This window comes from Taurulus bubalis (assembly GCF_910589615.1).
Source record: "Taurulus bubalis genome assembly, chromosome: 16".
Classification (NCBI taxonomy): domain Eukaryota; kingdom Metazoa; phylum Chordata; class Actinopteri; order Perciformes; family Cottidae; genus Taurulus; species Taurulus bubalis.
In genome coordinates this window covers 14,565,477-14,585,468 of record NC_136604.1, presented here as the reverse complement: position 1 = coordinate 14,585,468, position 19,992 = coordinate 14,565,477, and the positions used below count along the sequence as shown (strand labels likewise).

The following is a 19,992-nucleotide window of genomic DNA, read 5'->3' as shown; positions in this document are numbered from 1 at the left end:
CACATTATAAACATTAAGAAAAGAGAATTACAGTGTCGGAGAACAAGGTCTTTGAGGGAGTGCTCGAGGAACTCGGTGAAAGAACAAAGGGAGAGCTTGAGGTATAGGAAGCCCTCTGCGGATAAGACTCTGGATAAGTGTCAGAGACAGGATCGTAAATCCAGAACCCAATAGTCTGCACGCTGGGGCCGGGGTCAGCGAGGGAGAGCACAAAGAGAAGGGCTGGGGAGAGGTGGGAGATAAATAATAATACTGAAAGATAGACTGAAAACATAGCCATAAAAAAACATCTTAAGGTTGATATTGAATCACTGAAACCAGATGCTTCTCTATGCGACTGGGATACTTTTCAAACCACTGTGTTAAGGGTACTAGACATGGCAACATGGCAAACGGAAACAATGTCAGGGTCATGACGCATGTACCAAATGAAAGTTCCCTGCAGGTTGTCATTATCAGCCTGTGTCTCACACCAGACATTCCTCAAATTCTGTCTGAGTCATTTGTGCATCTAAATACACTATCGACACGTTCAGAAACAGGAATGGTGAGTGACGTCGTCGCCACTCCTGTGTTGTAAAATACTCAGAGCTGAATAGTCCAACGGTTGCTATACAATAGTTTCAATAGAAGAATTGCAGTTCTAGCAAAGAGAGACGGAGAAAATGCTGCCTGGCATTAGGTTTGTCTTTGCTCCAAAGTTAGACTAACAAAACATAACCGCAACACAGGATAGGAGCCAATTTGAGTAGCATTTGACGAAAGTTTAATAAGACATGCGATGTCTTCTGTGGCTCTAGGGGAGAATTGTCAAGCATGAAAAAACAACCCTGATGATATCATCAAGGCTTTGGCTTGGACTTTAAAAACATATTAGAAAGCTTGCATTGCAATCTGAGGAGATGGAGTTGATAGGTGTTTAAAGGCATGGACGATCTAATGCATTATGGGAGTGAAGGATACAGTGTACAGGGAAACTCGGCCTCTGCTGCATCGATTTAACCCTTCTTTTTTAATTTGTTCTTTTTTAAGTGACCAAACTCTATGGAGTGCCCCTTTAAGTTGTTACTTAATCAGAAATCAGCTTTATTTGACAATATATGTACAAGGAATTTGACTCTGGTACTGTCGATGTTTATATGAGGAGATAGCGGACCAAATTGGAAAGTAAAAGCCAAACAAATTACCGGTATGTATTTATTCAAATCCCTTGGTTAAAAAAAAATACAAATTACATAGCCATTTTTAACAGTAAATGTAGATATTTTGATCAATTTTAAACGTTTATGTCTTCAGTGGTTGTAGCTTAGGGTTGAGACACACAGGCTGGGGTCAGAAAGTATGAACAGATTTTAAATGTTAGTTTATGTCTTATTGTATTAATTGGCAATAACAAAAATATACAATACCCTTGTCCTATAAGTAGTATTGTCATCCTGGGAAAAGAACACTGAATCCTACATTTCCCACAATGTTTTTATCTTGGTTTTGTACAGGCCAGAGTATTATACATGGCCTTCAACCAGTATCTGCTCTTTTTCCCATTTTAACCATTGCAAAACATTGCTGCATGTGCAGCTCTTCATTAACTGTGTCTAAAAAAAATAGCAATGACGTCAATGATAAGGATAATGAAGGTGTTAACGTACCAATTTGCATTATATTTCAAATCAAATTACGGCTACACAAGGGATAACAGGAATGTTAGATCATATTTGAGCTATGTTCACTTTTGATTCTTTATTTTAATAAATTTAAGGGACACCATAGGACATAACTGAATGCATCAAACAACTGGCAGGTAAACGATTAAGAACAAGAAAGAAAAAAAATCTCATCAGCTAATTAACTGTATCTGATCTTTCAATGCTTTCTTAATATAAATGTGTTCCTTGACATTGCCAGTCGGATATAATTAGCAACGCCTGCAGTACAGAGAAAATTCAGCCTTAATTGTATGTGCCTCTTTTGCATGTGTATAGATTGTTAAGCCCTCTAAGGAACATTTGTAATTTGGGCTATACAAAATAAATTGAATTGAATTGAACCACATAGCACATGTGCATGGTGCTGCCATTCAGTTTTTCTATTGAACACCTATTTTTTGTTCTGTTTCCCTAAGAGTTCCTCTGGCAAAAAATACCAGCTGGTTCATTAATCAGCCCAATTAGGGCATACATGCCTTTTCAAATATATTCCCTAAAGCCAGATAATTATTGAGACAGGAATGTGTTCAGTGTATATTAGTGGTTGGAGGTATATGTGTATTGGTCAGTTTGTACTTATGTACGTGTGTGGGTGTGTCCATCACATGCGACAGGTGACGCATGTTTTCAGGGGTCTTTAATAACACTGTGGTCAACTGGTCATAAGACATGTGTCCTGGTGCTGTCCTGAGAGGACACGTCTCCTGCCGTTAACATGTTGACCACAGTGTTTCTGTCGGCGCTCCTCATGCTGGGGGGTCTTGGAGGAGCGGCGGCGTCTGACTCGCAGGTCTATGGGAAATTAATCATCAGTGATAAGACTTTGCTGAGCAGCAATGATGGAGGACACACTATGAAGAGACAGCCACACCAACAGGTAAGAACTATTTAATTGGAGATGCTTATTCCATTCGGAAGTGGGATTCATCTTGTTAGGGTTTTCCTTCACAGCTGAGAAGACTAGTTGATAATTGAAATTTTTCAAGCAAAAATGCCAAATAATCGCTCAGTAAGCTTTTTAAAAGTAAGACTTTTACAGACAAAACAAGTTAGCTTCAGCACTACTTTCCTTGTGATCATATGAAACCAATTATTATTAACTAAAACTATTGTATTGCCATACATTTTTTTTACAAGGAAGTGTATTAGACCAATACGGAAAATAACATCTTTATATAAAAGGGCAATAACTATTTCTGTTATTATTAAGAAACATAACATCTGCTATTCAGTGATAGCACATTTACACATGTCTACAGTGCAACTGTGAATACATCATTGTTTTTTATTTCACCATTGGCAAATACAATTCAATAAAATGACAACTCAGTCAAATAAATCCTTTTTTACTGGAGGTTATTTGGATAGTGTTTTAAATGTATAAAACGATTGCTATATGAAAAAACATAACATGAAATTATGTTTCCTAATTTAGTTAGGACTATAAGTAGTAAAAACTAAGGCTGCAACAAATGTTCTTGATAAATTGATCAGTCAGTGTTTCAACACAGTTTAAAAGAATTGTAAGAAGTCTAAGGTGAGACTAAGATGACTTATCTAAATTTCTTGTTTTGCCAAATCAGCTGTCTAAACAGCTAAGATTTTGCACCATAATCATTTCTGATCATATATGACAAAGAAAAGCACTAAAATCCTCATAATTGAGAGGGTGGAACCAGCAAACAATTGGCATTTTTGCTTAAAAAAAAGATGAACTGATTATGTTGAGTAATTGACTTGATCGATAATAGTTTTTGCTCCAGTAAAAAATACGTAAAAATATTTGTTAGTTAGTCAGATCTGGAGTCCAACATGTTTTTGTTTCTGGACAAAGAATGAAATCCGCAGGAGTTTGGACCTCGAGAGCTTCAACATACTCTTGACCCCCAGAACCAACAAAATCAGCGTCCCACACATCATCAAGCTCTACCCGCCCACCACCCAGCCGCTCCACCTGCACGCCAACATGCCTTTGCGCTTTGGACGGGAGAGTGTTTCTGGTGACGACAGTGGCTCCAATTCGACCCCCAACATGCCCCAGAGGTTTGGCCGGTCCTGGGAGAAGATTCAAAGGTGTAGTGAGGGCCCTAAAGTCCAAGAAACACCGAACACACTGCCTCAGAGATTTGGGAGAAGCAATCTGTATAAGAGGCTACTTAGGACTATGCTCAATGCAAAGTTATCCAACACTAGCTTGCACTGGTAGGCAAGTCTTAACCCTTTATTTCCAATTAAATGTAACATCCGTACACATGTCTATGAGTTTTGTTTGTTATGAGTGACATTATCTATGTATTCTCTTCCCACAGGGCTGAAGATTATGACTTTACAACCCGCTCAGATGAGGTGGAGATACAGGAGAAGTCCTTTAGAGGATGAAAAAGGCCAACACAGAGGTCTACTAATGTAAATATCATTGATTTTACTGTGAAGAAAAAACATAAAAATGTATAGATTAGTAAATTCAAATATTGCAATGTATCTGTCCCTTTTAATAAAGTTATATTATTGTGAAAGTGGTTTGGGTTTTATTTTTTGCATTTTTATTGAGTTCTGCTTACTTTTTGAGAATACTATTTTTTAAATCAAGACAGTTGCCTCATATTAGTGGACAGTGTTTGTATGAGGCTTCTGGTCCTTATTGAAGGACCAACAGAACCAGAGATCACACTCCTTGTCTTTATCAGCTCCTGCTGTAAGACAATAATATATTATTATTCCTATTTGTGAAAAACAATTAGCTGAGTGGAGTAAATTAGGATCTAACTAAATAAACATTATATTTTTTAAAGACAAGAGATAAGAGATTTAAAAATAAGATGGTTGGCATTGTTAGAACGATGCTTACACAAAAGTGGTACCTCTTCTGTTATATTATTTATATCCATCCAACTGAATTTTATTATTCTCTTTTCTTTTTTTTTAATCGAGCAAGCTGCAGAAAGATAATGCAACTCATTGTGACCAAGAGAGGGAGACAAACACCAACTCAAAGTCTCCACATTGAACTTGCTCCAGGGTTCCCACACCAACAGAGAGGGTACAAATCACACACTCTTCAAAGGACCAAAGGGAAGCAAAAAATTTACAGTTTGATGGATTTCATAATATTATCCTCTATCTTTATAGAAGTAAACAAGAGAGGTTAATAAAGGTGCCTGTGCCCAGGGAACGCCTCTTCCACTATCCTCAATAGTTACACTGATAAGTGTTATAGGAACGAAGGCTGCTTATGAAGAGTCTAAATATCACAACATGGCACATTTTCAATTCCTATTCCTATCTGCTCTCCTTCTTCATGGATGAGCTAAGCACTTAACATTAACAATAGCTGCATTATATTAAGGTTTGTTTCTCCTGTTGCCATGTTTGTGTGTTAATGCAGAAGACAGTAAACCTGGACCAAAGATGTTATAGTAACCACATGCTTGCAACAGAATGGCAATGAAAAGGGCCATATGTCCTTTTTTATTACAGCAGTCATTTTGATTTGATAGGAAAAGCACAGGTGTTGCTAATAACATTAACGATGGCTCTGTTCTGTGCAAGTGTCCCAGTAATGCCATTACACTGTGACAATTAATTCAGCCATCGTTAAGTTGATTACTGACACCTGTGCTTTCACCACTGTGACACAAAACGCCCTACAGCTCATATGTACATTGTGATGAAAGAGCATGTGCAGAGCTCTTATGTCCTTACCAGTGTAGGCCATTGATACATTAGTTTGTAGACACAATTTGATTATGCTTAAAGTCATAATTATGTCAACGTTTTTAATATGACAATTTAAGTAAGTCATGTAGGGAGGTTAGTGTCCACACAGGTGTCTGCAGCGTGACAGAGAGACAATTAGAGCTCACAAAGGTGACACAAAGATAACCTGTGGAGAAACTTGTTATTCTGCTTCAAACCACAATAATTTCATTTAATCCACTTAGCCCTAATAAAGTAAAAGTGGCCCATTCAGACCTGGGTTGATATCAACAAACCATCTCATTTACTTTGCCACATCAAGTAAAAATGTTCCCATACAATGTAAACATACCTGACCTGTCTTTGGAAGCCACATGGGTGTGACCCGCATACTAGCTGCGTCGTCTTCCCCGAGTTGCGCAATGTGTTTTAGCACCTTATTCAACCCGAAACGCTCCCTTTTCCTAAACTTAGATTTCGCTCTGAGTTTTCACATCCAGTCGTGTTCCTGAAACCGGTAGCTTTTACAACTGGAAGCTTAATTCGAGCCCGCAAACAACAACAATAACAACAACAACAACAACAACAACAACAACAATATCCAAGACTTTTAACAGTGGAGGAGAGTTTTACCGACTGGTACTTGAACTACACACACACATCTCGTCAGGTAGCCCACGGTAAGGTTCCTCTTTTTGTCCCATTAGTCTTGTTGTGTTTTAATTGGCTTCCTGCGGCAGAAAAAACCGCGACGTGTGCTTGTGCGCGTGTGCTTGCGTACTGTATTTGCCTACTTTACTGTTTTTATCACGCAGCCTTGTGTTTCCAATAGTTAAATGGGAGAACCGTTTTATGGGTGACAGCGATCTTTTGTCAATATTAATAAACGCACTTTTAGTTTCAGCTTTAGCCTAACATTACATAACAAACAGGTTTTTTATATAAGTCTGTTTTTCAAACCTCAAGTTCTTTCTGTAGCCTACACAATAACCCGTTTCATGACTAATTCAACAACAATCCGGAAGTGTGTGGTTACTTAACTCCTCATGTGTCCTGTAAAATCCTATCAGACCTTTCGCTTAATTATCTCACTGTCACATTCTGGTTCGTTTTGTATCTTTCCACTCACAGATTAATAGGCTGTGCCTGACTGCAGCTTGGTTTCACTGCCATCGTTTCCTCTCCTCGCAGCTGCTGGTCATGGGGGACATCGCCAAAGGAAAGAAGTCGTTTGTCCAAAAATGTTCCCAGTGCCACACAGTGACGGAGGGGGGACGCCACAAGGTGGGACCCAATCTGTGGGGTCTGTTTGGGAGGAAGACGGGGCAGGCACCCGGCTTCTCCTACACACAGGCCAACATCGATAAAGGTATGGATCCCTGTGACACATCGTACAACTAGTTAACTGATCCAGACAGGCAGAAACACGAGGGTACTTGTGCAGCCCTGGGTATTCTCTCTTTTGAAGTTGAGGAGTACAACTGCTTTTGAGCACACCTGAGAGTTGTGGACGCCTTAGGCACACACAAACCTTCTTGTTAACGTAGCCGGTTTAATTGTTTACTGGTTTCGTTGCTTTCCAAAAGCTTTTGTATTTGCAATGTGCAAAGGGAAACAATCAGCAAAAAATTTAGGATTTTTGCTGGCGATTGCATTGTTTGCACTTTGTAGTGCATTAAAAGTTCCTTCTTGCAAGTAATTAAAAGCATATAACATGACAACAAATATATCTCCAAATAAATATATTTATTCTGACAAGGGTTTGTTTTACACTTTGCCAGAAAAAAATATGTTCTTTAACCAGGTCTGTCACACAACAGAACTTTTGTTATAGTATATTTGCTCATTTGGACTGAACTTTTTTTTTAGACCTGGTCCACTTTGACCTGTTATAACACCATTGTAGCCTCGGTTGCATGGTTACTCTACTCTTAAAGGAAAGCACAGGGAAAAAAAGTTTCCATTCCTCCATTTATAGTCTAATGATTTATTTGATGCACAAATTTCATATTGTGCCTGGCAGAATTAATACCTGAGAAAATGTGTTTACTTGCTGTCTCCATGGAGCATGGAGTTCCCAAAAGTAGTCGTCATTTCTGATGCGATACCACTGAATAATCCAAGTTTCAGTATCCAGTTGAATTCTCTATACATCCGTGTAAATTTGTATGAATTTCCACTCTGTCCTTCCTGCCATGAATATAACAAATGTGCTTCTGCATGTTGAGATATGTGCAGTAATTGTGCCACAGTTGCTATAGTGCTGAGAAGCTGCTTGGTCCTTGTACACAGCAAAATCAGAAGTTTAAAATGAACATGCATAATGTTCAAATTAATACTATGCCAGTGTTTATATAATCCACTCGGGTTCAGAGTTAAATTTGGATCGTGTTAATATTTTAACTCTTTCATAGTGTTAAATATATGACACTCAGTGTTGTCTTATGACACATGAAAGTGTATTTTTAACACTAAATTGTGTATTCGTGTTTACATTAGTTTAAATGTGTTCACCCTAAAGATGTAACAGTGAACAACTACAACAAATCATTGAAACAAATGTTTCCATTTATTCCGAAAATATAGTCCAAGCACCATGGGCACAATTTAACTACATACCACAGTGAGTAAATTAAGTATTGAACACGTCACCATTTTTCTCAATACATATATTTCTAAAGGTGCTATTGACATTGCATTTTCACCAGATGTCGGTAACAACCCAAGTAATTCATACATACAAAGAAAATCAAACAAATAAATTCAGAAATTAAGTTGCGTGTAATAAAATGTGATGACACAAGGAAAAAGTATTGAACACACTGACTGAAATACTCGGTACAAAAGCCTTTGTTGGTTCAAGACGCCTCCTGTATGAGAAAGTAGTCTCATGCATTGCTTAGGTGATTTTGGTCCATTCTTCCACACAAACTTTCTTCAAATCTTGAAGCTTCCGTGGGAAGTTGTCGGATGGGGCAGCAGGTCTGAACATGCAGACTCTGCCTCTGAGCTCTGTTCTAAACATAAGGCAATACAACATTAACACCAGAGGAGTGAGAATAGTTGTGTCATTTACTTACACAAATTAGTTCATGAAAACATGTTGCTAGCCTTTACGTGTATTTTAATGTGTGTGTGTGTGTGTGTGTGTGTGTGTGTGTGTGTGTGTGTGTGTGTGTGTGTGTGTGTGTGTGTGTGTGTGTGTGTGTGTGTGTTTTAGGTATCATATGGAATGAGGAAACTCTGAATGTCTACCTTCAAAATCCTAAAAAGTACATTCCTGGTACTAAGATGCTCTTCAATGGGATCAGAAAGAAAAAGGAAAAACTGGATGTTATAGCCTATTTAAAGGACGCCACCTCCTAATACACTGAAAACACAAAACACTCTCACTGGACAGACGCATTTACACTGTACATTTAGGAGAAAATCGGTGTGTTCTTTGTTTTAATTTTGAGTTCACAATGAACAATAGCTTTAAATATATGTATTAGACCAGCGGTTCCCAAACTTTTTAGGCCACGCACCCCCTTCTACATCCCGACCGGGTTCACGCACCCCCAATCCCCCACACCTTAAAAAAAAACGCAACAGAGCCTATTTATAGCCGCATAAAATCGGACCAATGCGAGAACTGTTTGCTCACGCGTGGCGTTTGTTACAAGATTTAGTCCGCTGTATAAATTTCAGTTACACAAGGCGTTACTTTTAAAGAGCAATAAGGATGGTGAGGACACACGCACAGGCTCAGAGGCAGATTGCATTTCACATTTATTTACTTAAACACAGTAAGCCACGTAAAGAACAAAGAGTGGCACATGCATAGGCTCAGAAACAGATATAAATAAAAAAGGAGTCCATATGAGGATTTCCACATGCAGCGCAGGTGGCTCAGCCTGCAGCAAGAGAGATAGAGAGGGAGAGGGAGAAAGTGAGAGACTCACTTTGAGAGACTCACGTGAATGAGACTGCAATTGTTTTTGGCTGTTTTGTAACTCTTCCAATTTTGATCTAAAAAATGTAAGGGGCTTCTGACTTGCACTGGCATGCTTGGTGTTCAGGTGGCGGCACTGCACAACACGCACTGTGGCTTCGGGCAATCTGCATTGCCAATCCAAGTGAAGCCCAGACCCAGATAATTGTCATCATATTTCCTCTTTTTTTTCCCAGTCTGATGCTCACTCTCGTCTCCTCTTTCTCTGACTCCCGGTCGATTTCTTCTCCCGGTCTCTCCCCAACGCACCTCTCCGTTTCCCTCGCCTCCGGTTCCTCACTCTCTCTCTGTCCCTCTCCTCTTTTATTACTGATAGCTTCAGATGTCCCACCTGACAGCTTCCCTGATTTCAGCCAGTTTAACATATTTTCATGGATGTTGCTGAATGAATGAAATGACATTAGGTGCGCAAGCTAGGCTAGCTAGTGTGTACGTAAAAGACAGTCTGGCGGCCGGACCGGAAGTGCATCTATTTATTAAATTGTACGTTTTTAATTTTAAATTTAAATCTTACAAAGGGAAATTTTATAATTAAAAAATCCTACTTAATTTTTTTTTTTAAATTATGTTTAATATTAATTATTACACCATTAGACCACCATTACATTTTTCCTCTTGCGCACCCTCTAGAGGCAGCTCACGCACCCCACACTTTGGGAATCCCTGTATTAGACTACCACATGGCTGCCACACTGTGTTTGTGTGTGTGCGTCGGAGACTGTTTTTAATTATCTTATGAGTCAGACTGCATGTTGTGGGTTTTCCAGATATTTCTTAGTCAGGGCTTCTTAAAGAGGCAGCCCTCCATTTGGATTTTCTAAAAACAGAGTTGTTTACCCAATTATATCACCACCCTTTGCACAGAAACGGTTTTATTATGTTTCACACTTGTTTACTCTCATTCTGTTGTTGTCTACAGTCTCATTGTGTGAAATGGTGCTGGATTGTCTATCTTATCCTCTCCTGCTTTCTTTAAGCCAGTCGTGGATTCACTTTTAAGGTTATAAAGTTGCACTTTAAAATGAGTGTTTTGTATTTCTACTTTTTATAAATGCATGTCTATGTAACTTAAGAACAATAAGGTCAATCAAATGTATAATTTACTAGAAAAGCAGTGGGTTTTTTTTGGTTAAAGTATCGCATCTAACAAATATTTTAACGTGGTCTAATAATGGTCTATTGAATATGTGATTACATTTATATGATGTTCTTTATACTGAGTTACTGTTTTGTACTTTGAGTAAAAGGACGGGGCAATAAAATATTTCTTCTGCTTTAGCTGATGATTTCAGTGGGTCATTTTTTCCACATTTATTGTTCCCTTCCATTTTGTAATGACACATTTAGGTAATATTGTATTCATTTAATTTACTCAAATGTGTTTAGTCAGTTAGCTATTGCTATAGTATTTAACACACTACAGTAAAGTAAGCAACAACATCAAGAACATGATGGACATTTTTTTTTATTATCATAAAATATAGTTAAGTAGGACTTTGAATGAACACATATTTAACAAACCAGACAATGAGATGTGTTAGGGATGGAGTGGAGTTTAAATACACCTTATGCCATCTATATATTTGCATAGCAGATGTCTTTCACTCTTGTTAATATGTCAATAATGGGGAGTGAAGTTATCTAAGAGTGAAGTTATATATTGAATACAGATTTTTGCTATTATTTCTTCCATGAACTAAAATGCCCAGCAGATGGCACCCTTTCACTGCTGAAGAGACCATCAGCACTGAGGACATAACACGTGCCAAGCGAGTGTTGCATTCTGACTTCTACTGTTAGTGCCATCAGCTATTCAGCCAGCAGCACTGAAGTCGACCGAGAAGACACAACAGTTAATAAGCCTCTGGTCCAGACCCGCCGGGACGGAGCTGCCACCGCTGTGTTGGCCATTCAGCGAGGGGAGGGGGAAAAAAAGGTCCTCAATTGTGTCATTATTGAACGGTGGAGGGAAAGAAGCCGGTCGATAAGTGGATCAGATTTATTAGCGGTCCAGGTTGGCCACAGCACGCCAAATGCCAGAGGAGCCCCAGTGCTCGGGACTGCACACCGCACATTGCATTTAGCGCATGAGGAGCGACACACAGCGTGTCTACAAGTATAATTTCAAGTGGAAGGTAAGGTGGATCTTGAGTATTAAAAGCCATGGATGTAGATGACATTGCTTCCATTTAACGCGTCTTGACCATCCGGGCATTAGGCAAATTCTATCCGTTTAATTAGAAAAAAAATTGAAGGGAAAATGTTGAGCAATAATGAAGATATGAATTAGCTGATTGAACCCGGTGCAGCATATTTTCATCAATGTAACTCAACACACGTTAATAATGTTGTAGTTGCTTTTTCCTGCATCCACTACAGATGAAATATGAGCATACTGGAAATATTTGTGTGTATGAACCTGTGGCAGCCGAAGCATGTTACTATGACTTCTGTCATAAAGTGTCAGAAGTCATAATAAGCCTGAGTGACAGGCCCCCTCCCGATGGTCTAATTCTGGCACAAGGCTGTAGGGGGTTTGGTGCACGGCTGGAATTACAGCGGTGGATGCATCTGCTGCAGTGTGGAGCTGCAACAAGTGTATTATGCTACAGAGAGAGAGAGAGAGAGAGAGAGAGAGAGAGAGGTGAAGGGTGAAGTTAAGGGGTTGATCAAATAGTGACACCATACTGAGGAAGTAAGGAAAAGTGACAGCTGCCAGTAACTGCATTGGGCTCAGCTAAAAGTGTGTGTGTGTGTGTGTGTGTGTGTGTGTGTGTGTGTGTGTGTGTGTGTGTGTGTGTGTGTGTGTGTGTGTTTGACAGTTTTGTGTCCTGCGCTTTAGAGAGGTAAACCGTCAAGATGGATCTGGTCAAACTTGCAGTGTCTTTCCACGTTCTTCTGTGTGCTGCATGGGCCCGTCACTCTTACATGGACAGCATCCTCTCAGCCCGCTCAGGTAAGTAGTGCGAGTGAACTGTAAGACTGAGTGACTCACAGCGGGAACACATGTTGCATGGAGCTTTCAACACGGACAGTGATCACGGCAGACTGTCTTTCCTTCAGCTCTCAGGTTCCTGGATGAGCCTTTGACATTTGACCCCTGCTGTCTCATGTCACCGCCTCCGCCGCCGCTCTTCCCTCCGCCACCTCAGCTGTGGAAGCGGGGCAGCCCTGTATGCATTCACACACACAATCTCACACACACACACACACACACACACACACACACACACACACACATACACACACCCACACACACCTGCTTGCATAAATACACATAATTTAGACACATTTGCCTGCTCACAGCAGGTCTCTGATTGAAACCTTATGTGTTGTGTATATTTGATTGAAGGGTGGTATTAGCATGTTAGAGCCAAGTGTTTTTGGAGGAGAGGTACAGGAAAAAACAAAAACTGTGATACCGGGGTGTTCACCTGGACCTCCAGGACCTCCAGGACCCCAGGGCCCAGAGGTAAGGCCCTTTTCCCCAGCACTACAGGGCGCTCAAAACCTCATAGGAGCTGCACCACTCTGATTAAATCATCCATCAGGCAGTATAACAAAACGTATTGTTAAAAGAAAATGAAACAAAAGGACCTTTTATAGTATTGATGTTTCAACAAATGTACCATACTCTTTCAGAATATGTGAGCTGGAAATTAATTTTGTGTCATTTCTCAGGGTCAGGGTGGATTACCCGGCATACGAGGATCAAAAGGGGAGAAGGTGTGTGTTTTTGTCTTTATAGGTTTTGAAATATGTCTCTAGTGTTTTGCGCTATAGAAGTCTTTGTGCGTGCGTCCTTGTGTTCCTCTTTGCTCTAATGAGTACATCTCCTCTCCCCTCATTTGTCCTCCTCCAGGGAGAAATTGGACGTCCGGGGTCAAAGGTGAGCCGCTCCTCCCCTCCTGCACGTCTCGTTCTCTCGCTCATCTCTCTCTGGTCCATCTTGCATGTCCTTGGAATAATGGGATCTGGATTTCTGTCTCCCTTGTCCCCTCCATGCATCCTCAATCTCTGTGATGTGATTTGTCTATTGATGTGCTCAGAATATCCTCTGCAGCTGCTAAATGGGTCATGCTGCATTTGTCTCAGTAGTCGCTGGAACCGCACAGCAAAGCTTGATCACATCCCTGGATGTCTCCAGTCTTCCTCCGGCACCTCGCCTCTCTGTCATCCCCCTCTTCTTTCCTTTGCCTTCTTGCTTCTCTCTCTTCTCCTCTCCTTGGCCTGGCTCCATTAGCCCGTGTACTGGACTCCAGTCCTGCTGATCCAGGCTCTCCGGCACTCCACTTCTGCACTTTAATCTCCCTAAGTGCTTTGGCTCTCCATGATAAATCACTCCACACAGCGGCAGGTCCACCGTGTCTCTACAGGCTGCTGGTTTAACGACAGGCAGCTAAATGAGAGCATGCTACTAGCATGGCAGCAGCTCTGGGATACTCGTCCAGGTGTCACCGAGATGTGAGGCTGTGGTGTAAAACGTTGGGGTCTCCTCCTTGCAGGCAACTGGCGACAGAGCAAGATGAAGCCTTTGTGGCTAAATAGCAAATCTCGTTGGCATTGTTAAAACTTTGCATGCAAGTGTTTTCCTCTGTCATGTCCCATTAGGAAATCATAGGCAGTTTGACATATCTGTTTCTGAAGCTAATTAACCTGGTTAGTCTTTATAAAGGCCAGTATCTCTTTGTCATGGAAAACAGGGCCATGAAAAAAGCAACTTAACAAACATTAAACGCTACAGATCATCAGTATGTCTTGCAAAAAAGCAGAAATCAGTCAATATTTAAAGAAATAGTTGACCATTGTATTTGCTTTCTTCCCAATAGTTAGATCAGAAGACAGATAGTTGGCAGGTAACCAGCTGAGACTAAACCTGGCCAAGACATTGTTCGGCACTTAAACCTTACAGAAAAACTACAACTTATCGTCATTTTTTAAAACATTTGTACACATTTTGTTAAAACTAGACAAGATATAACATGTTAATAAATTAGCTTTACAGGTTCTGACTGTTACTTTTGGGGTAAACCAGTTTACACCTTTTTCCCGAATTGATGCTAAACTCATCAAATCTAACCAGCTACTAAATAAACAATGCAAAGGAGATTTGACTCACGATAACAAGTTTAAAATGCCCTGCTGTTGAAGATCAAACTTTTAACACTAAAAAATAAATGTGGCCTGTTACAAAATCCTTTATGTGATCTAAAGCAAGAGACTCTTTCAGCTTACTGTCACTTTTTCAGCAGGAGGAAGCTGAAACTGCATCAGTTGTTTCACTGAGTGCTGGTATTGGTTGTGTTTCTGCAGGGCCGTACAGGGGCTCCAGGCCTCCCCGGGAAACCAGGACTATCAGGATGGCCCGGTCCAGAGGGACCCGAGGTAAGTCTCATGGAATCACTCCAGGGACCGTCTTGAGATTTTACACAAATGTTTATGGAATATCATAAATACAATATGGACCGTCATGTATGTGTTGTTTTTTTTAGGGGGAGAAAGGGGATCCAGGTCTCATGGGATTACCAGGACTAAGAGGACCACCAGGGACTAGGGTTAGTCACATCTTTACAACATCATACACACAATTATGTATATGTTTGGCAAGACAGAAAAATAGTCTTTCATATTATTATGTGCTGTTATATTCCTATGTATCTTTTCAGGGTTCGCCTGGTTACAAAGGAGAGAAGGTAAGTTCTGAAGTACTTCTCACGGTGCACTTGTTTGTCATTGCAAAATACTAAATCCTTCATTACACTTTTATCTCTGTTCTTTTGTAAAAGGGGGTATATGGTGACCCTGGTGCAGAAGGACCAAAAGGGGATAAGGTTGGTAGAGAAATGTAGTTTTCTTTTATTGCAAGTCCTTAAATTGTTTGTGAAAATATTGCGCTGTGTCAAGCTCATTTATGAGCACCTCACATCATACTGTGTTATAATGGACTTAAACAAACAACAACTCTGAAACATTTTTCTCAATTACTGGTTAGAATTGAAAGCAGTGACACTTTCCTTCAACATTTCAAGCTCTCGTGAGCCCTCTATCTCAGAGGCAGATTGGGATTAAACAATCAACGAGTGTCTGTTCTGCTGAGATAATGACTTTCCTCGCTTCAAGCTCTCATTTTGTCTCTATTTAGGGTTCCATTGGTTTGCCTGGGATGCTTGGACAGAAGGTAAGAATGAGTCAATAACAAGATCCTTAATTAAAGAATCCGATTTAAACTGATAATTCCTCAACTCCTTTCCCAGGGGGAGCAGGGACCAAAGGGAGGGCCAGGACTCACAGGAAAGAGAGGGCCTACTGGACGGCCTGGAAAGAGAGGCAAACAGGTGAGGAAAAAAAAAACAAGAATGATGCACACCCTGACAGCATCCCTTAACCCTGATGTGGTGCTCTGTGCTCTGCGTCCTCTCACCGGCTAATTCGGTCACACAAGCTATATTTCCAGCGCTAAGTATAGACTTCTGTAGGGGCTGTGGGGTCTTTGGCATCTTAGATCGTCTCCGCCTACACATATGCCTCACACACACAGTGTGCCAGTGTCATGTAGTAGGTCACCTTCAGTGTATGTGTCTGTGTGTGAGTTGTGTGTGTATTTTATAATACTGGGATGTTGCCTGGTTTGCATAGGGCACGAAGGGCCATAATGGATCCCCTGGAGTCATGGGCCCCCAAGGACCCTCAGGTCAAAATGGCCATCCAGGGCCGCCCGGTCCACCTGCCTCAGGTACAGTAACTCACACACTCATGTACAATCATCCTCAAAATAGTGTATAAAAAATAACCGAAAGACTGTACCAGTCGCACTAGGGGCCATAAGAGAGACCCCATCCCTCAAAACTATAAACAAAGCCCCAAAAACGGGATTACCCGACTCCATCCTTAAAAGAAATAAACACAAAACAAGGATCAAAATAAACTACTCTACACAGGCGGTCAGAGCAGGAGACATCTTTGCCTAAGAGAGAGAGACCTCCTGAAATGGCGGCAGAAACACCTGAGAGAGAGATAATAACATGTAGAATATCAAAGTGTAGAGGAGTCATATATGTGTTAAACCCTTATCCTTGTCATACTTTCTTTTCTTTTTTTGCAGGTCTCTATCTTGTTGGAGAAAAGGGAGAAGACGGTCCTCCGGGTGCACCAGGTCGATGTGACTGTGATTCCACTCTTGGAGCTAATAATGCTCCTTTTGGAAGCTACACTCAGCGAAGTGGCCTCAATAAAGTCCCTGCAGTAAGACGCCACCGACATGAAACAGCTTCCTTCCAATATTTCCATCCAAACTGAATCCATGGTGTTCACACTGAATCAATAATTACTTGTCAGCTTTCGCTTTCTGCTGTATGCATCTGTGCAGATATTTGTGGTGAACAGTGAGGAGGAGATGGACCGCCTACGTCTAGACAACGCAATAGCATTCAGGAAGGATCAGAGGGTGCTCTACTTCAAAGATAAAGATGGATGGAGGCCCATACAGGTATCGACTATTGGTGTTGTCTAGTTGCTATGCTATGTGTTGTAACACTGCAGATTTTCAAATAACCTCAGCGTTTGGAGTGCGCTCAGTTGACAGAGAGATGTCTCGGTTGTCGTCAAAACATCAATGTGTAGCATGACAACTGAGCAAATTTGATCTGCCGAGGACGCCCATGAGATGCAGTTGAAAAGCTAATATGTTCAAGTTTATTGTCATATACATTAAAAAGTACAGTTGTACATTAAATGCAATGAAATGCATCTGCCCTGGCTCTCTGATCCTTTAAAAACTGTATTCAATAAGAATAAATAACCTAATAACTATAAGAAGACATTCTACAATAATGAATAAATAAATAAATCACTGTGGGTCATTAAAGTTCTTGTGCATTAGTTTAAGTGCTTGCTGTTCAGTAGTCTAACCACCTGGGGGTATAAACCATCGTCGAGGCATCTGGTCACACCTCAGAGAACAGGGAGGTTTGGAGCGTGTCTCCATCAGTCGGCACCATCTTGTTTTGAGTTGAGATTTATTTGGGCTATCTGGGCTACATTTGGCTGAAAGCTTAAGACACCTACAATATGTACCAGGTTATATAAAGCTTTACGTTTTCCACCTAATGAAGCCTTGTTTTAACCTCAACGCTTTGACACTAAAGCCAAGATTTCTCTACAACTTGTCCAGCCGTTACAGCCATTCCAGTCCACAGAGAAGGTCCCGGACAGAGTTGGTGTGTGTGGCGACGGAAAGGTGCAGCCCCAGCACGGAGAGGAGTGTGATGACGGAAACCAGATTGTCACTGACGCTTGTCTCAGTGAGTTACATGCATCTCTTGCTGTTGAACACATGCACACATAATGTAAAGTGATAGAAAAAAATGAGTAAAGAAGGATTTACAGACAGTGATTATCATACCTCTGTATTGTAATACAGTGTAACCAGAATTAAGATTAGACTTAATCAAATAGGCTAAGGTTATGCTTTTTGCTGCACAAATGGCACCATGCTGTCACCAACCCAGCTGCTCATGAGATGCCCCGCAGAGCTTCCGTGAACCACACAGGCTGATCCCACACAAACAGAGGATAAAAGCAGGAGGCACTGTGAAACCTTTCCTTGGTCTTTCATCAATCTCGCCCACTCTTTTCCCGCCGTCCTCTCACTTCTCTCTCTCTCTCTCTGTTCAATTAAATTAGCAGCAAAATGCTGTATTGGCATCACTGAAAAACACGGCTGTGCCAAAGCAATCAGTAACGTATTCTCTCTCCTTTCCCTCCCTTGCTCTCTTCCAACTACCACCACTACGTTCTAATCTCTTTTCCTTTCGCCACTTCAGACTGTAAATGGGCCTACTGTGGAGACGGCTACCGGCACGACGGCATTGAGGAGTGTGACGGAAAGGACTTTGGTTACCAGACCTGCAAGTCCTATCTTCCTGGGTATGTGAGGCTTTCAGTTTGCACACACCAACATATGCACAAGTGTCCATTTATTTGGGGACACATTGCTACTATGGATCTTCGACTCTATGCCAAGACAGCCCGATGCAGTTCATTTTAATCCGCAGCACATTTATACTGCACCCATCCAAGGATTGTAAAGGTCATTTGAATGAGCTGCTGTACTTTTACTGTGGTGTCACTGAAAGCATCCAGCGATGATGGTGTATTATCTTGGCACCACTTGCTGTACATTGCTTTAGTTAATCAAACAGCCGTGCCTGCTTTATACTTAAAGGAGTAGTTCAATATTTTGGGGGAAGGTATACTGACTTTCTTTCTGAGAAGATTGATACCACTGTTAATTTAGCTAAATGATTTAAAGTTTTTTCTAGCAGCAACAGTAGCAGGTACCGTCCAAATGTTTACTACCAACGCCTCTAAAGCTCACTTAACATTTTATATTTTGTTTGATTAATCCATACAAAAAACAAAATATCCTGTGACTTCACTGCTCCCTGCCAAGAAAATATTTGTAAATTCAATGTATAACCACAACTGACCATTTAAAAAAAAAAGTTTAAATTAAACAAACAAAATATAGCATGTTCATTAGTGAGCTTTAGAGGTTTTATTCTTTTTACATGTACCTTTGGAAAAGAGCGAAGCTAGCTATTTCCTTCTCATGCTAAATGGTGAACTATTCCTTTAATAGAGAAAATTGTGGACATTTTGGATTGGATACACAATCCCTTACTTGTTAAAATCATTTTCCGTGTCTTTCTGCAGGTCCTTTGGGCAGCTCAGATGCACCGACTCTTGCCTCATGGATTCCACTGGTTGCAAGTATTTCACCTGAACTGCAAAGTAAAAAAAAAAGATTGCAAAATTGAAAATTATACTTCGGATTTGTACTGAAGTCTTACCTCTTAAAAAATACCTGAAGGACTGAGGGAGCGCTCTTGTGCCTGCTCTGAGCCATGAAAAGTCATGGGAGTCGGCTTTGAATCGACTGTCTCCTCTGGAGGTTCAATTCCTTTACCGGCCTCAGGAAGCAGCTTCCTGTTACTGTCACTCCATCGGCTGCAGCACTGTTATCGACGCTGGGGAACTTTTTAATGATTTAATGATTGTATCATAAGAAATAGTTCCAATGTGTATGACTTACTGACTGTTAACACAGAACAATTGTGTATTCTGTACTTCTTTTTTAATGAGAAAAAATAGCCCATTCCAAAAGAGGCAAATATATTATTGATATACACACTGTATGCAAATCCGGGTTGTGTAAATGTGTTTATTCCTGTGCATTGTATTAGGAAACATGTATTTATGAAGTGCAATGCTGTGATATTGCATGTAAACGTGTACTCGTTGTGTACAGCGGACTGCTTTAACCAGTGCTGTAGAAGTATGGCCTTTTTCTAAGTGAATGTTTGAGTACCCGACAGGAGGAAAACAAATGTCATACTGCAACAACAGCAAGAAAAACCCCTCTGATTGTCGCAGCAGCATGAAGACACTGCTCGGTTACATCAGAATGCCTCCACAGTGGATTCAGTAGTGTGATTAGTGTATAATCTGCCTGCATGACTGTAAAGTTCATAAATCACTGAACACTAATAAAGATTGGGCTTCAAAGTGGATCTGTGACTGGTGAGAGGGACCGAC

The 19,992-nt window shown here is 40.7% G+C and overlaps 3 protein-coding genes across 4 annotated transcripts; all 3 read left to right on the top strand.

The window, feature by feature from the left end:
- Positions 1 to 2,421: 2,421 nt before the first annotated feature.
- npvf (neuropeptide VF precursor) lies at positions 2,422 to 4,093 on the top strand (the record flags this gene model as incomplete). Its single annotated transcript, XM_079232123.1, has 3 exons — positions 2,422 to 2,583; positions 3,541 to 3,908; positions 4,016 to 4,093. 3 exons carry the CDS (start codon positions 2,422 to 2,424, stop codon positions 4,083 to 4,085), a joined length of 600 nt encoding a protein of 199 aa, XP_079088249.1. The 3' UTR covers positions 4,086 to 4,093.
- A 1,925-nt stretch (positions 4,094 to 6,018) lies between these two features.
- On the top strand, positions 6,019 to 10,675 carry LOC306748587 (cytochrome c-a). Of its 2 annotated transcripts, none has more exons than XM_079231767.1 (3): positions 6,019 to 6,082; positions 6,534 to 6,771; positions 8,623 to 10,675. In XM_079231767.1, exons 2-3 carry the CDS (start codon positions 6,603 to 6,605, stop codon positions 8,766 to 8,768), a joined length of 315 nt encoding a protein of 104 aa, XP_079087893.1. In that variant the 5' UTR covers positions 6,019 to 6,082; positions 6,534 to 6,602; the 3' UTR covers positions 8,769 to 10,675. The 2 variants fall into 2 exon arrangements, with proteins under 2 accessions (XP_079087893.1, XP_079087894.1); XM_079231768.1 differs by having other exon boundaries at positions 6,058 to 6,082; positions 6,594 to 6,771.
- A 1,580-nt stretch (positions 10,676 to 12,255) lies between these two features.
- Positions 12,256 to 19,950, top strand: LOC306748873 (uncharacterized protein; the record flags this gene model as incomplete). Its single annotated transcript, XM_079232103.1, has 17 exons — positions 12,256 to 12,352; positions 12,460 to 12,569; positions 12,749 to 12,868; positions 13,078 to 13,122; positions 13,259 to 13,285; positions 14,710 to 14,781; positions 14,889 to 14,951; positions 15,063 to 15,089; positions 15,183 to 15,227; positions 15,539 to 15,574; positions 15,651 to 15,731; positions 16,033 to 16,129; positions 16,499 to 16,638; positions 16,763 to 16,882; positions 17,567 to 17,696; positions 18,219 to 18,321; positions 19,111 to 19,950. 17 exons carry the CDS (start codon positions 12,256 to 12,258, stop codon positions 19,178 to 19,180), a joined length of 1,383 nt encoding a protein of 460 aa, XP_079088229.1. The 3' UTR covers positions 19,181 to 19,950.
- Between the last annotated feature and the right edge of the window lie 42 nt (positions 19,951 to 19,992).